Source organism: Lissotriton helveticus, chromosome 6 (assembly GCF_964261635.1).
Source record: "Lissotriton helveticus chromosome 6, aLisHel1.1, whole genome shotgun sequence".
Classification (NCBI taxonomy): Eukaryota; Metazoa; Chordata; class Amphibia; order Caudata; family Salamandridae; genus Lissotriton; species Lissotriton helveticus.
This window is the reverse complement of record NC_136067.1, coordinates 154,008,465-154,027,938: the sequence shown is the minus strand read 5'-3', so window position 1 is coordinate 154,027,938 and position 19,474 is coordinate 154,008,465. Positions and strand designations below refer to the sequence as shown.

Here is a 19,474-nt window from a genome sequence, read left to right as displayed (position 1 = left end):
CTGCATATCTAGCTGCCCTGCAAAGGCGAGTCTATTGCCCCCCCGCGCCCCCACACGCCCAACTACTGCCGGGGGCACTGTCACTGACTACCTCTCGACCAATACTGCGTTATTGGCTTTGACGCGCACTTATGACGGTGTCCCCCTTGAGCGCCTGACGTACAGGCGAGCTGCCCGCTGTAATCTCCTGCCTACCCGCCCACCGGACCACCATCGATACATTGGCACTGCACTTCCCTCCCTAAACACATGGCAATCTCTACCTCCATTCCCTCTCCCTTTAATATATATCTTATATGTTACTGTTTTGAAGTTTATTGATATGCTGGTCCTGTTCCCCTTTGGACCAGGCTTTTCGAAATTGGCTATTGTACACGCTACCCCATGGGGCCCTTGAGCGATCCAGTCAAGGCCGGGATGATCCTACTCGAACACCAGTACAAACACCAGACATTCTCACTGGAGTGGATAAACTGTACAGACACTCGCTCACCGACACACTTAGGAAGCTGAGTAGCCTCATCCCTCAATACAACTGCCCCACACCCTCTTGGGGGTGAACTCCACTGACACTCTTCCTCATGACCCACATGTGTCAAAACGGGCCGCAGTTCACTTGCAGACATTGATGAGTGCCGACACAGCCTTATAACGATAAGTTCGCATATAAAATACGAAAAACCTACAGACCCATACCTCTACGTTACCAAATGGTTGTATGATTGTGCAGTACTGAAATAGACCATGATATGCCGCCGGACCCCAGGGTCGTCGGCCTTAAGGCTGTGTCCATTGCATGATCATGAAACAGTGTACTATATATGCGGCTGGCCCAGATGGGTTGTCAGCGGAACGCTGTGTATCATACGTGTTGACTAATAAAGGTCTTAAAATATTTAAAAAAAAAAAAAAAAAATGAAAAGGTAATGCGTAGGGAACTTCACTGTGGAACATTAAGATCTTGAACAATATTGGTAATCTGGAAAGATTTGGGCATTGAGACAGGACTGAGATCTCAAATGTTTGGAGTGTCTGAGCCTGGTATGATATTTTATGAAAGTGTAGGCAAGGAATATGCGCCCTCCCCTCAAAGATTGTACCATGAAGCGTCAGCATGCACAAAGTAATCATAATGGCGAGTAGCGCATGCTCAACGCAGATACGAGGAAAGGAGCATACATGCATCAACATATTCAATCATATGCTGAATGTGCATGGCACATCTGTGCTGTTTAAAACACCAACGGCCAGATGTACAAAGGTTTTTTTTGTTCGCAAACGGCCCGATTTGCAAACGAAAAAATTTACATAGGCCCAATTTGCGATTCAGTAACCTAATACTGAATGGCAAATTGGTTTTGTGATTTGGTATTAGGAAGGGGTGGTTTTTAGGGAGTCCCTTCCTAATACCGAATCACAGTGGTATGTGTGAATGCTTTGCGACCGAAATGCGGTTGCAAAACATTCGTATTTTACCACCTACTTGTAGTAGGTGGTAACCATTCGCAAATGGTACAGGGCCCCAAGGGACTCCTTCCCCTTTCTGAATGTTTGTAAAAACAAAAAACATTTTTAGGTGCAGGCAGTTGTCCAACGGACCACTGCCTACTCTTAAAAAACGAAAAGCCTTTCATTTCTTTCTTTTAGAAACGCATCCCATTTTTCTTTAAGAAAACTTGATGCATTTTTAAAAAAAAATTGCTTTATTGAAAACCATTAACAGACCTGGTGGTCTGCTGACCCCAGCAGGACACCTTACCTATAATTTTTGCGCTTCCCAAACGGAGACCTGCCTAAATAAGAATGAGGTAGGTCAATTTGCCACCCATTAGAAATTGAAAAACGTATTAAACCCACATTTGTACATGGGTGTTTGTGATTAGCAAATAGCGAATCGCAAAAATTTGCTATTTGGTAATCGCAAACGATTCCCTACATACATCTGATACTAAGGCCCTCATCAGGAGAGGTGTGATAAATAGTACCTTTTATAAGTTCTGGAGGAGTAACATTCACGTTTTTGCGCTGCACCAAAATTTGCATGTTCTAGTAATTATCTGGCATTTTTCTCCCGGTAAAATTCAGGAGGTTTTGCCTTGCCAAAATAACCTGGGCAAAACTATGGGCTTGAAATATCTCGTTATTCTGGTATTGTTCTGCAGTAACATGAGGTACCTTACCCACCACAATTTAATGGGCTGCTCGTTATGAAGTTTAAACAAAGTAACAGTACTTAGTAGCTCACAGTGAAAAGGTATCGAACACAGTAAAAAACACTGACCTCTCCATCATGCCTCTATTTCCATCATTCATACTTTGCTCAAAGCTTTTGTTGATTTGATTGAAGGAGCGAAAGGAAGTGGCCGAGAGCATCCGTGGTGTCACCGAAGACCTTCCTGAGACATCGTTTGAGTTGCTACCTACAGTGAGAAGATTTGGGAAAAGGAGCTGATCTACAAGTGATTTTAGTGCCCGACAAACTGGCTTTATACAGATTTTATTATGTGAATATTGAATACAATGTATTAGACCCCACTTCAATATGAAAAAAGGTTACTTACCTGGCCTTTCTGTGACTGTCGTGGTATGAATGTTTCCATGCCAGTTCAACATTTTCAAACATTTCTCAATTTTCTCTCGCCCCAACTTTCTGACACAAGATGTGGGAATGGTAAACCATTTTTGACAGCTGTGGTTGTTTTGTGGATTCAAAGGTCCCTCAGATACTTGCCTTAGCCAAAGGGTAAGTGAGAATGTCTTACGCATAGGCAAGGTGTATGCTGGAGAGTCTTGCTGTGACCAGCAGACACCTTCATTATGCGGATCCGAGAGTCTAGTCTATGGGGCCAGGTGTTCTTCAAGGTGTGGGGAAGAGGGCAGCACCTTCCCTCAGTATTTCAAACCAGGCAATGAATGCCTCATATACGGAATTTACTGATTATGATGGTTTCAACATATTTACCAACTGCCTTGTTATATACTAAATGTCAACAGTAATGAGTGTGTCCTCCAAAATCTTCCAGAAGTTCCTTCAAGTAAATTAAATACAGTAATGAATCAGGTGTACTTAGAAATGAAAATTCAAATCAAATCAAATAATCTTTATTTGATCATTTCCCAGATGATCATAAAAGATGTACATGATTTAAAACACAGACGGGGTAATATAAAAAAACAGTTAAATACTTTTAAAAATGTTTAAATGCGTCAATAAAAATAGAATACATACCAGGCACAAAAGACATAAACAAGACCTGTTCTAAAAACGTGAAATAATGTTATATAATACAACCATAAAAGCCAAGACTTAAGAAATGAATTGTTATACATTAAGTTGGCGAGTGTTTACATAATATGTTAATATGTGTAGTTTTTATGGTGTAAAATGATTTACATGCATAAACAGTAGCAATACCTCTTAGTATTTGTACAGGTGTCCTTTCTAGGTTTACAAGTATTTATTTAATTATATCGCACCTACGTCGGGATGATGTGCACAAGAATTTTCTCAATTGTCTATTCAAAGTCAATTGTGATTACGGGTACTGAGACGTGCCTAAATGTCACCACTTCACAGACGCTAGTAAAGGGGTCTCACTAAGCCATGGGGTTGCTTGACCACTAACTTTGGGCTTCCAGATAGTGTGCTACTCGCCATTAAGTGATTCAGTACCTTGTCAGGGGTAGTAGGCGCTATATAAATGCAATTTCAATACCATACAGCTTGTTTGTAGCTCAGATCCTGAATTTTGTTTCTCAAATATACAATGCAGGTGGAGGATTAATGGGTAGTGAAAGAACAACCTAAGAACTAAAGCGAGAGGATAGAGAGTTAACACAAAACTGAAAGATTTCCACAAAATTCAGCTAAAATGTTTTCTTCTGCTTCTTCTTGTTTAAGATTACTTAAACAATGTCCCACAACTGTGTATGATGCAACCATAGCAATCCTGACAAACCCTTGTGAGCTGTAAGATCCTGCATGACTAACCTGTGAAACCTTGTTTTTGTAAAACCATCAGAGCAGAGAAACATTTTCTAGAATAGCTGTGCGGCAAACACCAGGTTGCTGCCCTGAAGATCTTATGAGGTTCATAAGTAAATGTACAGATGTTCAGCTTAAATGTGCCAATAAATCCATTTTCAAGAGTAAAAGTATAACATTGACTTTCAGAACCATGTGTGCAAATTTGAATTGGGGTGTGTGAATATAGAAATTACACAATATAATGACATTTCCACATTTGAAAATGTTGAGTTAAAAGCCGGTGTGTGTGAACATTCCAGAAAAGAATAGCACCCGCAAATATATAGGTTTGTGAGTATTCACAGGTTACTTTCAGGAAATTGAAACACTTACAGATTTATTTATGTGTGGGGCTAAAGTCTTTCTGTGCAAGGAATGTGAGAGTAGGGGAAGAGAGATTCCATCACCATGAATGTACAGTGCTTTGTATCGGTACCTTGAGGTTTGGAAACCAGCAGAGATCATTGTTTGCATTTTCCAGTGCATCTTCTCTTGTTGTTGCTATCTAGTGTTGGAGAGGCATTTTGTCAAATGAATAAAAAATGTGGACTTGAAACGTAATCATCAGGCCCAATGTTTCTTAGTGCATCTTCAGATGGATACTACCATTGACTTGATTATTTCTCACCTGGGTGGTATATGTAACTTGTTTAGTTCTCTATCTCACTGAGTTAGTCAGATCTCTGTGCCAGTTGTTGGGTGTCTTTTCTGCTTTAATATGCAATCTTTCAATTGTCTCTGTAACGAAGTGCCACCCATACATTTCTAGTTTGTGATTATGTGCTGTCCAGTGAACCTATGAGTTGGTCTTTTCTCACTGGTGTACCACTAAGTGATCTTTTCTTAACGTCAAAGCCACTTCATGGAGTTAACTTGCTGAATCCATTCCAGATCTCTAATTCGTGAATGTTTTTCTTCTTGCTCCTCTCTGCTTTAGAAATCAACAATCCACTAGCATCAGAATCATGTTGCCTCAATCTTTAGCCCACCCACCTCTTCCTTCGTTCTTTCACCTTCCACAGGGAATGCCCTTCAACCTCCTTATCCACTCAGCTTGTTTCCTATTTTATCCTGTTTCCTTGTACAAAAACCCCTTCCCTACTAGGTCCCTTAACCTTTCTATTCTTTCCTATTTAATTCAGACAAATTCACTTTTCCAAGACAATCACGCCCTTGACCTCATTTCCCTTTCCCCCTCAGTCCTTCCCCATGCCAAATCATTGCTGCACCTACATGATTATTTCTGTCACTATTCCCAGCCTACCTACTATACTCTCCAGCTTTTCCTACTTCTGCACCTAACCTCACCTCTCCATCATCTATTCTTATTTAATCTGTCCTCCACCTCTGTGTTCAGCTTCTCAAATACTTCACCACTACCTAACCCCACTTTCTGCAATTCCTCCAACCCCTCTTTCTCCCAATCTTTACTACTTCTATGCCCATGCGTCCTCACTATGCCACTCCTTGCACCTCTATTCTTCACTTCATGTTTCCATGACTCACCTCTAGCATACCCCACCACCTCAACTAATAACTGATGATTATCTTGGGTAAGATTCCAGTTACCAGTTCTTGGTACACAAAATCCTCAGTTTTTTACTTTTCTCAGATGTGTGATTGATTTCTTGAAGCTGTCTGTATCACGCAAAACATCTGGATCCCACACTGCCACCTGCCCTCCTGCAAAGTCTATGGACCTCCAGACCTTGAATTCAATCTCAATGAAAGCACACATCATCTGTGGCTCTTCCTTTTAAGGCAGAACCTATTCAAATCACCTCAAACCGACTAACATCAAAAAACTCCTAAACTAACCCTCAACTGACACCAAGATCTTAGACAATTACCTCCAATTGTAAACTGAAAGTTCTTGAATAGGCTCATCAAAAATACAAAATTAAAATTAATGAAACTCAGCAAATACATACCTCCTGTTTGAAACCACAGATGTTCAATTGCCGCTAAAAAGGGAGAAGCAAGGGACTATAAAAAGATCTTCTGACCCGGTTTTTTACCTAAGCACATCTGTAATAGTGTCCAGGGAGTCGAGTAGTACCCCTAGTGTGTCACCAGGAATGGGGTGCATCAAGTGTTTATGCCATTTCCAACACCCACGGCTAAATTAGCTTCAAAGGATAGGTGAATAGGCCCCTACTCTTGTGGGTTTGCTGAGCCCTCCTGTAAAATTGCTCCTGCGAGTATTCTCCACCAACCCCAAGACTCTTCTAGAAACCATCAATTGAAAGACATATTCACTCCAAATGTAAGAACAACATCGGGAATCGATCAGGCCAGGACTGGCTTTTGGGCTCCAGATAGAGGTGAAGTTATTCTTGATGAAGGGTATGTACCGAGGTCGGGAAATGAGGGGCTTCATGGGGTAGGGTCAGTGAAGGAGGGAGTCTAAATGAGGCATAGCGACCAGGGTGCTCAAGATGTGATTTACTTAACTGAAGTCCCTAAAGTCCCTAGGGCTGGGAATGAAGATCGGGATTCGTTAAAAACAAAGTTATGCACTGGTTAAGATCTACCGGCCACTTTTATTCCATCTTTCGAGATGACATCAAAGATGTTGAAAGATTTAGTTCACCTGGGGCTATTAGAGACACGCTAGAAGTTAGCTTTTTTGATAAGGGCATGGTCACTTGCCCATTGGCGATTGATTCACGCACAATTCTTCCAGAAAATACATCAAACTCCATAAGGTACAGACAAACCCCAAGATTAGAGCCTATGTTGTATAGATCCTTTGGGGTTGGACCACTCCCCTGTCCTCATGGGGTAGCAAATGGCCAAAGATGACTACAGCCTGGATTGAATCTTGATAGAAACATTGGGTGTTCAGGTCCCCTACTACCTCTGCCCCCACCAGAAGTTCCAGCTCTTAGAGGTATAACAAAAAATACTGACACTGGTAATGAGCTTGCAACTGTAAATGTAAATAGCAGTATGACCCTAGGGTTTACTGAAGTAGGAGAAGCCCCAGTCCTTCCTTCTTTAAAAGTCTTGGTCTGGAATGTGGCAGGGATTGCAAAACTCCTCTCTGACCCAGATTGGTGTACCCTTTTAGATTTATATGATGTAATACTATTTCAGGAAAACCTGGAGTTTGTCTACACTTTTTAGGAGCGTTTTTTCTTCCTATGGCATTGCTGCCACGAGGATTGAGCAGGGTAGACCCTGGGTTCTGAGATCAAGCTCCTCCATGTCGATTCGCAGGATATTTTAGCCGTTAAGCTGACCCTATACAGTGGTTGGAAGATTATAATTTGTAATGTCTACAATAGAGTGGTTCATACCCTAGAGGAAACAAATACAATTCATATATTAGATTATGCCTTGACTGAGTACTCTGATGGTGTTCCTGTACTAGTGGCAAGCGATTTTAATTGCACGTTTGAACCCTTTTTCCTTGACCCTTCAGAATTGACAGAGGATTGGGATTGTGTGTGGTCAATCTCACATCTAGATTTATGAAGGGAGGAGGCCAGGTGCTAGCCCTTACCCTACAACATGATCTAAGAGCTTCAAACGGGAGAACAAGGTCTGATCCCAAAGGGGAGTGTACTTTCAACAGAATTGGCCACACAAGCAGAATTGATTATTGTATAGTATCCCTTACTCTCTGGCCCCTAGTGGATGACATGGTGGTGGTAAAAAAAAGTAGAGAGCGATCACAACGCTCTTGCACTAACTCTCAAAAAACCTGGTACTGCCCAACCTGACATTAGGCGGTGTCCGGAGTTGGGTGTCCTTTCCATCACAAATGACCAAAGGTCAATTAAATTGGAGTGGGTCGAGGAACACCCAGAAGCTTTAGAAATAGTTAAAAGTAAAGCATGTCGGGTGATTGAGGAGTTAACTAAACTCCCCGTTAAAGATGCTGCTGTTAGTCTGGGACCTTGTCACAGTTTGTTTTATATTGAAATACGAGATATGCTTAGTCAGTCTCCAAAAACACTGAAAAGGAGGGACACTCCATAGATCCGTTGCAGGTTATTGAGAATGCCTGGTATAACCAGCACTGCGGGTAGGCAAAGGTGGCGCTCATCTGTGCATTAAAAAGCAAGGATCACTCTGAGGTTGTGAACTGCAGAGCCAAATATAGGCAGGCCATTGAGAGAGAAGCAAAAAAAAAGGGAGGGTTCTCTCTGGTCCTCGTTACACTAAGCATTGACAAACAAAGATCCCAAGACATTTTGGAGAAAAACAGCACACTGGCTTTAGAGAAATAAGGCAGTTTGATCTTGTTCCCTGGGCTAGACTCTGGAGAGTATTAAATGACATGGGTTTGCCGGTTAACCTTTTAGACATTTTGATTAGACTTCATTCATCAAATGCAGCACAGGTCAGGTGGGGGGCAAACAACCAAGTAACAGGAACCTTCCCAGTGCAACGAGGTGTGAGGCAGGGATGTGTGTTAGCCCCCACGCTTTTTACTCTTTTTACAAACGGGGTGGTAGATTTTATTGATGGAAATGGCTGTGATGCCCCAAAAATCGGTGTAAGAAGAGTCCCTGCACTTCTCTTCGCCGATTACACTCAATTTCTAAATCTCCGCAGGGTTTGCAACAACTTTTAATTGATTTTATAAGATTCTCCGACAAAAGGGGTTTGGTTTTAAATGAGGGAAAAACAAAGTATATGGTCTTTAGCAGGGTTAAGGTAAAACTGTCCAAAAAACCTGTATTGGCTGCTGGAACTCAACTGGAGCAAGTTGAAGCTTTTGATTATTTAGGTATCCGCCTGACCGCATTGAATAATTGGGGTGCCCACATCAAGAGAGAAAAACATCAACTAATCCACCAGTGTGCCCATATTAGTAAAATTCACAAGAAGACCGGTTCCAGTCAAATTGCTTCGGCACTTGAAATTGACAACTTTTTTAAGGTCTCTGGTGGATCTCCCATCTAGCTCCCCCCTGAATCCTCTGTATATGGACCATGCCCATAAACAATTGGCACACAAGCTGAATTATAAACTCTTGATGTTTTGGTATAGGCTATGGACTGTGGACGAACTAGAAACTTACCGAGAGGCTTTGTCTGACCTTTTAAAATTTCCCAGGGCCACGTCAACTAGGTGATTTACGTCTTTAAGGGAACTGTTAGGGAGGTTGGGAATGGAGACGTTCTGGTACGACCCGGAAAGTATGACCCAAGTACCAAGGACAAAGCATAAAGAACTGTATTGGGAAAAAACGCTTGTAAATGATTTGTCAAAACCAGCGACCAGCTTGTCTACTGTTTTTTTTAATTTCAAATGTGTTCCCTATTTTGAGCCCAGTATTGACGAAATCGCTCACCCTCTCCCCCCCACACCGGCAGTAAATTGTTCTTTAACTTCCGCTATAAGACCTTACCCGCCAAACTGTTCGGTTTTAAATGGTCTCAAAATGTTTTTACTGATGATCTGTGTTCTACGTGTAAATCCTGCCCGGAATCTATTGTCCCTCATTATTCATCCCTGAGGAAAAAATTGATTTTTCCATTGGGTAGAATTGCAGGCCCAAGACACTAGCTCGAGGTGCTACGAATTCTGTGTACTGATACATGAAGAGTAATGGTGTATGGCCTCTCGAGATTTTGGTATGCACTGTGGATTAGGTGTGGGAAATCACTTGTATGGAGCATTTGTATCTTTTTCAAACTTCTTGTACCATGCATTTGTAAACTATTTTATACCCATGTTGTTTTTATAATATTTATCTACCAATGTCTATTTTATCGCTCTGTGCTGCGTGCTTCTATGATCTTTGTGATCGAAATAAAGTTGTTGATGATGAAACTCTAGTCAGATTTAGTCCGTTTTTATTGCGATCTGAGATCATCCCACAACCCATGTGGATGTGAATGGGTCTGCTTCACTCATGCTACATTACCTCTTAGCTACCTTTGACATGATTCATTAACTAGCACACCTTGTACACCTCTGTGCAACTGAAGTTAAAGCCAAGGCCCTAGAATGTATTTATTCTTTCCTGTCTAATCTTTGTCATATCATCTTGACTTCTCCTTTATGAGTTTCACCAAGCCCTCTCACTTCTTGTGTCTGACTTCTCTCCGTCAATGCTCCAATCCTCTTCAGCAGCTCCCTAAGACTCTTGAATCTCGCTTTTGACCTCAACCTCACGTGCTACAATTAGGCCAACAACACACAGATTATTTTCAAGATTAATATTTTGTGGGTGGGTGTTTGCATTTGCATGTTCCTCTGTAAAGCCCTCCTTACACCTGCCTGAATCTCATCCATTTAGGAGCAAGTACGTGGTGGGATCGCCGCACAGAAGGGACTGGAGTCGTTGAGGTCTTCACATGTAGGTTAGTGAATTGTATTTTGCTGCATGCGGGTGGTACTGCTGTGGTTCTACTTGAAGTACAACAAAATGCAGCTTGTGAATCAGTCCCAAAAAGAATGTAGCCAAAGGCAAACTTGTATGCAATCATTCCATTATTGGTAAGATCGATACCATCTATCAGCAGGCTCTCAACATGGCTCTCATCGCTGTCACGGGTGACAAGGCACACATCAAGACTGAACACATCAACAAGAGAACAAAGTGTGGGCCTTTGGTGCTGTGATTCTTTCTTAAGGGTACTTTCAGAGCAATGATTACAGAACTGTCCTCAGCCTGCTTGACTTTATTCCGGTACCCCTTTCCTAAGGGGAAAGGCCATTGCAGCCTACCCAGGAAATAGCACATTCAATCTTGACGCGGACAGTGCAGATGAATCCCAGTACTTGCTTGTCTCACTTTCCCACATTTTGCACCAGTGCCTGGGGGCTTCAATACCAAACTTGGCTAAAGGCTTTTCATGGTGTCAAAAAGGTTTATTTTGATGTCGGCTTGCTGTATCATCTGCTTACAACAGCTGATGCCATGTTTTAAATGCTGTAATGTGGGGAAGACCATATGTGATATCTGACTTATAAGGCACGTTGCAGTTTATGTGCAATATAACTGGTGCCTAATCTAAAACCAATATATGTAAACTGGGGTTACGCAATTATGTACCATGTTTAGAGGTTAGGTGCATATGCACTTTGAGATGTTCAGCAGTCTCCCAGTTCCTAGAGTCCAAACACACCAGCATATTGAGTCCCATAAAAGCAAAACATCAGGGGAGACCATAAAAAATCCGTGACTTTTGCTACAATATCCATAGCTGTTCTCTTTGTACAAACGTTTCTGTATATAATCATGGCGCGGGTATAAGGAAAGTGCAAATATGTCATGAAAACATTGCAGAAATTGGCTATTCTGGGCATCTAACTGTATATATTTGACTGCAAATTAGCAGTATATCCAAATACATTTCCTACTACAAAATAATGATTTTATTTCAGTGTACTTAAAATGTTCCTACTTACTCTCACCGAAGCCCCCATTTCTGCTGATGAAGTCAAAAAACGCCTCCAGAATTCTGCACAGATTCATTACAATTCCAATCTCCTGGGCTGGCAGGGGTTGCATCTTCCGGTGATTATGTACAAAGTTCAGACCTTCTTCCATACTTTTAGCAAATAAAGTGTGAAGAAAGTGTGCTCCAGCAGCAGTTATCTTTGAAGAAACACGCGAGATCCAGGTTTTCATATAGGGCTGCCAACCTAGATCAACAGGGTCCTGTGGAAGAGAAGACAGTTTAATAACAAGCAATGCCACAAGCAAGGCTAAAATACTGGCTGGTGGTACACATTTTAGAGCTGTATATCAGATGTCATTAACTAGTTGAAAAATACAATAAATTCCAATAAGAAATGCAAAATCCATTATGATGTGCAGCTCTTAAAATCTGACTTCTGGAACACACACAGACTCTCTAGCAATGAAAGGAGGGACATGGGGCCCCATGCTGTTTAAAGGGGGGTTCAACTAGAAAGACAATGGCTTGTGTGAAAACATTTCCTCCAGAATCCCACTGGGCATGTGATTGAGGCAAATTAATTGTAATAATTACATTGCTAGACATTCTATTGAACCAGTCAGAAGACCCCAGACAGTCATTCCCCACTGTCCTACATGAGGAAGAACCTCTCATTTGAAAGTAAAAGAAAGATTAACCTTGAGCAGGAGGCCTCCATTTGGAAGTAAAGGGCAAGGCCAAGAAAATAAGACTCAACAAGAAAGTTGAATCCTAATCAGATCCTAGGAGGGATGAAGAAGGAAATTAGGAGTCGGAGACACATGCACTTGGAAGCTATGTCCTTCTCAAGCAATGCAATGAATTTTGGAAAAGCCTGCAGCCCTTCACACTTCCTTCCTTCATAGGACAGACCTGCAACTAGAGGAGCGAAAATAGAATCAATTTTTGTGAAAGGAGTCACTTTGGCAAGTCAGCTGCTGAGCAACCTTGGCTGATCTCAGGGCTGTTCAACCAGCAGTTCCCATAAGAAGGCCATAATCAAGACCACACTAAGGTAAAACATACTTTATTTACTAGTCCGTTTCAATGTCTCACCCCTGACTTCTACAAGGAGTATCAAAACCTTCATAACCGGTTAACCAGATACCCAGAGACCTGTAAGGAGATTAGAAAAGCAAGTCTTGATCTGCTGCCTGGCCTGGATCCCTGAGGCCCCAATGACCTTAGAGCAATAATGCATTACATACCTACATTTCCCTCATCTTACCTTACCTTGCTTGGGTACCCGCAAGGTGGAATGGCAGGTGATGCTGTGGGCCACCCAACCAACACCTCCCCTCTTTCCAATGGGCCAAGGGCTTCAGTGGCGTAACAAAACTTGAGGGCCCCTCCTGCAAAGTACCATGGAGGGCCCCCCCCACGCTCTGGACCCAGTCAGGAAACTCTCAGACCAGGAGCCCACCGCACAGTGCTGGTGGGGATCCCCTGGAGCTCGGGGGGCCCTGCAGTGCGGGGGCTGTTACGCAAATAAGAGGATTTTTCTCCATGTTCGGCAGCAGTCCTACATGGTTCCTGCCGGTGCAGGACCTACTATCAATCTGCCATAGAAAGCGGCAGAGAGTGAGGGAGAGAAGGTCGCATGAGGTGAGGGGATTGTAAAGCGCCGAGTATATTTAGAATTTATGGGGTGGGGCTGCCGATGGGTTTGGAGGACGATGTCAGGGCACATACAGGAATTCTTTAATATTTGGAAGGGAGTTGAAGCCTGAGGGAAGAGAGGGAAGGGGGTGAGGGACTTTTGGTGTATGGCTCCCACCGGACTCCACTGCCCTTGCACACTCAGACCATGGAACCATCTTACAAGGGCGCGTAGACTACATGATATTACAAGTATCACTAACAATGTCTTCTTTACCTTGGTATTCTGGCTGATATTACAGACAACACGAGTTTCGCTCTTGTGGTCTAGGATGTCAGTTGGAATCTCTTGTTGGAAAACAACCAATTATGTATAACTGTCCAACTACCACTGTATCTTGCTTTTTTTCGCAAGTGCGTGCTCACAGTGCAGAGATATGGGTGACTAGATTCACAGTATCACCAAGTGGATGTATATAAACTTGCAGATTTCCCTAATATCAAATGTGTTCATCATGTTTATTTCTGTATTAAATGTGTTGCGTACTGTAAAAAAAGCAAAGGCTAAGGCAGTAGGTCTAGCTTTAATATGCTAATGGTTGCACACATGCCCAGTTGTGGCTGTGTACAAAAGACCTACTTGCTTTGCCAGTGTTTCTGTTACAATTAAGAGAGTTGCCAGAAAAACCGGAAGCACCTGCTCCAGGCTGAGTCTTTGCTTCTAGCATTATGTAAAATAACTCTGCTCTGAGGAGTCGTAGAGCCTCTGACGACCCTTGAATGGAAAGGTCTGTTTTATGTGCACCCGTTATTGCCAACGGCAGGACGTGACAGGACATGACGTCTTACAGTCTGTCCCCAGGACAGAGCTTCATGTTCCGTGCTGTGACATTTCCAGATCCGGGGCCAGAGTCCTGTTTCTGTTTAAAAGAGTGTTGCCCACAGCGAATATGTGATCACGTCCGGTTCGTAAAAAGTATCCCTGAAGGATTCTCCCTTGTTTTGTTTTTTATTGCAGTTTAATATAGCGCGATAGTTCAAATATACATTTTTTCATGTTACAGGGAGATTAAGCGATCTACTTAGAATCACGGAATGTTGCGCCAACACCGGGATTCGAACTAGCTCTCCCAGTTCCCAAGTCAGCAGCTTAGTCTACTGTAGTGTGGGCAATATCTCCTCCCTCATCTGCGTACATGCTTCATGCGCTCATAATAACTTTCTCGTACAACTATCGCCAAAGTACACGACAAAAGGAGGGAAAAATGTTGTGTTCCCTAGTAAAGACTCCAAATAGCCACTCCACAAGTGATTTATCTTGGATACGGCTGTTGCAAATTGACTACAGAGCAGCAGGGCAAACATGAGAAGTCAAACATCATTTTAAATACCAACTGAAACCATTAGTAACCAATAAACAAAAAAAGAACTAATGGCGTCAGAAAATAGCACTAATTATAACATCTCTGCTGTGTAGATAATTTTCATAGTAATTGTTGGAAATGGCCCTTCTTGCAGGGTTATCCACAAACTTGTTGCTTCTTCCTCCTTTGTTTTTCCTGACCTGTGGTTGTTGGCTATAGGACTCTGGGCACTTGACCACTGCAGATCAGTGCTAAAGTGCATATGCGCTCTGTGTAAATTGTTATTGTGATTGGTTATCCATGATTGGCATATTTGTCTTACCAGTAGGTCCCTAGTAAAGTGCACTGAGTGTGCCAAGGCTGGTAACTCAAATGCTACTAGTGGGATTGCGGCACTCCTTGTGCCACCCACATAAGTAGCCTTGAAAAGATGTCTCAGGCCTGCCACCGCAGTGCCTGTGCACAGTTTGTTTACGGCCATGTAGACCTGGACAGTGTACCCACTTGCCAGGCCTTACCCTTCCCTTTTCCTACACATATGACACCCGTATGGTAGGCCCAAGGTACCCCCCTGGGCAGGGTGCAGTGTATGTGAAAGGTAGGACATGTGCTAGAGTGTGTAACATGTCCTGATAGTGAAATACTGCCAATTGCTTTTTTTCACTATTGAAAGGCTATCTTGCACATGGGCCAGAATGGGGAATGCTGTGTAACATGTTTACCTGCATATCTTCCCATAGGAGTGAGGTAGAAAATTGGAGTTTGGTGTCCCTGAACTCAGAATTTAATTACACTTCTTTTAGTAAAGATATTTTTTAAATTCTGTGTTTGAAAATAGCACTTGTAGACAATGGCTATTTTCTTGTTCAACCTTTCTGCGTGCCTCTGCCTGTTTGTGGATTGACTGTCTGGTTTGAGAGTGACAGGAGCTGGGGTGGCTCCAGGAGTCTGGGTGAGTCAGCACTAGGCTGAATAGACCGATCTGCATTTGGAGTGGTGGGAGGAGTAGCACCTGGACCTGAATAGGGCTGTGCTTGGCTTCCACAATGCTGGTTCCACCTCCTGCGGTGCGTCTGAAGACCATGGCCCACATTCACAAAGGAAAAAGTTGTGCACTGGCAGAGTGCACCCAGAACTGGTCTGGACTGGGTCCGGGACCCCTTACACCTAGAGAACAAAGACTTTTAGGGTTTAAATATGAGATCTGAAACCCCTGAACTTTAGATCATCCTGGGATTCAAGAGGAACCTTTGCCGAGGAGAAGAGCTAAAGAAACTGGAGAAGGTCTGCCCTTTCTGTGTGTTCTGGGGCTAACCTGCAGTTGCTATTCTGCCAAGGAAAGGAGAAGGACTTTGCTGTGTGCTGTGTCCCCTGCTTGAAGATCTCCAAGGGCCTGAGGAGAGCTGGCTTTCTGATTTGAAGTCCCAGGAACAAAAGGACTTCACCCCCAGATCCCCCTGAACTCCGCTGTGTGAGTTCTGACCTGCCTAGAGTGCTTGATCCAGTTGTGGGGCCTCTGGAGGTTGTTGCTGCTGTTTGGGAGCTGGAAGAAGAAGAAGCATGAAAAGAACTGCAAAACCCTTCGCATCGCTCTTCTTGCGGCACGTTTCACCGGCACATCTCAACAGTGCGAGAAGATTTCCATTGCATCGCCGTGCCGCTGCGAAAATTGTCGCAGCGCCTGTCGCCGCTGCAAGAACTGATGCATCGTGGGATCGCGGCTGAAAAGGACCAACACCGCGCAATGCCACAGCATCAATCGCTGTCGCATCCCAAAGTTCTACGCATCGTACCTGTGCGAGATGCTTTCCCAACGCATCAGCTACGAAGCGGAACCGGCACGAAGACTCGACGTATCGCTCCCCCTAAATACCGGACTCGGCGCAACCCGTCCACTGTGTGCAGCGGGGCTGTCGCATCGCCTCCTCAGGGTCTCAGCAGTGTCGCATCTCTTTGTTTTTCGACGCTGCAGCTGTTTGGCTTAGGAACTTTTGTCGCATCTCCAGGTACTTTGATGCAAAGTCACGCATCCATAGATTTCTGTGGTACAAGTTCTTGAAACCTTTTTAAAGTCATATTTTTAAACTGTGTATGTTGGATTTTTGTCGCTTTGGTCTTGTGTAGTTTAGATAAAGATACTTCATTTTTCTAAACTGATGTGGTGTCCATTTGTGGTGTTTTCACTGTGTTATTGTGAGTGTTGGTACAAATAGTTTACACATTGCCTTTGGGATAAGCCTGTCTGCTCGTGCCAAGCTACCAAGGGGGTTTGTAGGGGTTATCTAAAGAGTGTATCCCCCTTACCCTGACTAGAAGCAAGGGTCCCTATTTGGTCAAAGGTATCTACCTCTGCCAACTAGAGACCCCCATTTCTAACAGTCATGGATCGCGCATGTTTATATATAAGGGATAAAGTACCCCCTGCCATATATTATAAGGATATTACAAGTCACAGAGGAGTTCCATAACCATATAGAGGAAATCCGCCGAAGTCAGGCGGATTTCTATATACAATATAATACATGGCCACACCATCATCATTCCCAAAAACCACTAAAAACCTTGGTGCATAGCATGTTTGCCAACATGAAGAATACTATTAGAACCTCTAGGGCAAAATTAAACACATCAAAAACCTGTTAGATATTTGTTGAAAAGCAAATATTAGGAACAGTTGAATATAATTCAGTTTATTAAAAAAAACAGCAATAGTTTGGAATGTGTAGAAACATTCTGAAATATTCTAACTTTCCTAAAATATGTCACAAATAAGCATGTTCTTTCTGCTACTCGTTTTTTTTTTTTGTGTCCTCATTTCGCCCTTGGTAAATCACATTGGAGCAGCAGGAGAGGGAAAAGAACTATACTGTGTCACAGGTAAACTGGTAGTGCCGTCGACAGACTGATGCAGTATTGGCACTCAGTATCGTTCAACCTCTCGAAGATGCGCCGCGAGATGATGACCATGAAGGAGCGATGTTGCTGCAATTCAAAACCCATTAAGGTCAGGGGAACCCTGACATTGGGTAAATCTGAGGAGGAGAGTGGGAGAGTAGACCAAGCAGCGTTAATCATTGGACCATGGGAAAAAAAAAAAACCCACAGTCGGAAGAAAAATCACCTTGACCCAATTTAAAAGGTGCCAAAAGTCACGTTTATCAGGGTTACCAGATCTTGCTAGATCAATTTTAGAAGTTTGCAGGACTGAGATACGCCAGTCTAATAATGTAGGAGGCTGTGGCTCCTTCCATTTCCTGCAAATTTCTCTCCTGGCCAGTAGGATACAATAGAAGAGAAGTTTTTTGACAGGACCTTGAACTTCTAACGATGTTCCGAAGATTACGAGCAATGCGTTAATTGGGATTTCAACACCCAAAGAAGTTGTCAACTGAGTACTAATAGAGTCCCAATAAGGTAGCAGTAATGGACATTCAAAGAACATGTGTAGATCCGAGGCTGCGAGCAGCCCACACTTAGGGCATGCCACAATGGAATCAGTTGCAAACTTCGATAGCCGCTGTGGAGAATAGTACGCCCTATGTAGCGTAAAAAGATGGTTCCTACGCAACCACGTCGGCTTCACAGTATCCCACAAGATCTTAAAGGAGGAATACCAGTTGTTCTCGAGGTCTTTTCCAATAAAAGAAGAGCTCCACAATGTTGCGGGAAGAATGAAGTCCCCGTCAACCTCTTCCAGTAACAAATTGTACCAGAACGAAATCTCTTTAGTTACCGGAGGTTTGTCCATCATCAAGGTCAATATCCTGCTCTCGCCTCCCATTTGAAATCTACCCCTGACAGAGCTATGCGTGTGGGACCAGCTTGCCATCTGTAGATATTTGAATCTAGAGAGACCTAACCCCACTCTAGCTGATAAGTAGTCCCAAGGTAGCAAAGAGCCATCTAAAAAGAGATCCCCCCAAACCTCCAGGCCAGCCTCTCTCAAGGGTGTTGCCAAGCTATCAAGGAGCCACACAGGACAACCCGGAGAATCCCACAGTGGCGACCTTCCTGCAAAATACCCCACCTTTATGGCACCTCTTAGTTTAACCCATGTTTTTGTGAATCCCAACAAAATCTTCAACTTAACCTTTCTAAAAAAAACAAATTTAAGTAAAAAACCCTGCTGGCCTACTCCCTCTCCTCTAAGTAATGCAGCAAACATGCTACCTACTCCCACGTTTGTCGGCGTCTTAAGCAGCATCCTGGCATGGGAGAATTGAAACGCCCAAGCGTATAGCTGTAGGTCAGGTGCTGCTAGACCCCCCTTTTCTCCCCGGCGCCTGATCTTTTTCCATGCTATCCGAGGGGTGCGATCATTTCAGATAAAAGAACTAATGTGGCCTTGAAGTTTTGTTAGGGTTGAAGTTTCAAAATGCAGCGGGACAGTATTAAACAAAAAGGAGATTTTGGGTAAAATAGACATTTTAACCAGGTTAGCTCTACCCAGGATGGAAACGGGGAGCGAAGACCAAGACCTCATAAGTTTTTTACAATCTCTCGCCACAATATCGAAATTCAACGGTGCAATTTTGTCTATATCCTTAACAATGGTGAGACCAAGATAGTGCATAGAATGACTTAGCTGAGCCCCTGCCACCGGCTCCGCCTCATTCCACAGCATCATCTCCGTTTTGGATGCATTGATTTGATATCCCGATATCTCACCATAATTATGAGCCAATGCAATGACAGAGGGGAGTGCTGAACGCAGATCTGAGGTGAAGATGAGAATGTCATCCGCATACAGGGCTACCTTCCTCTCCCTTCCCCCATAGATTAAAGACTTGATGTTGGTGTCGTCCCTCAGCCGTTGGGCAAAGGGTTCAATATATAAATCAAATAGAAGAGGGGAGAGGGGGCAGCCCTGCCTGGTACCCCGAGTGATCTTGAACGGGTCTGACAATTCACCATTGACCAACAAAGAAGCCGTGGGGTTACGATACAGTAGGCTCACCGCTCTGCAGAAACCATCCCCAATGTTGAATTTCCCCAAGACCCCCGACAGGAATGTCCAATTCACCCTGTCGAAGGCCTTGGTGGCATCCAACGTGATAACAGCTAGGGGCAAAGAGTCC

At 43.3% G+C, this 19,474-nt stretch overlaps 1 protein-coding gene across 1 annotated transcript in view; it reads right to left on the bottom strand.

Annotated features, from left to right (window-relative positions):
* The window catches only part of DNAH14 (dynein axonemal heavy chain 14), a 1,144,348-nt gene that overhangs the window by 589,488 nt on the left and 535,386 nt on the right, over positions 1-19,474 (bottom strand). The window contains exons 42-43 of the mRNA XM_078647362.1: positions 11,402-11,654; positions 2,282-2,420 (exon numbers count right to left, since the gene is read on the bottom strand). Of these exons, the coding sequence (XP_078503488.1) occupies positions 2,282-2,420; positions 11,402-11,654 (392 nt within the window). The remainder of the gene's footprint in view (positions 1-2,281; positions 2,421-11,401; positions 11,655-19,474) is intronic.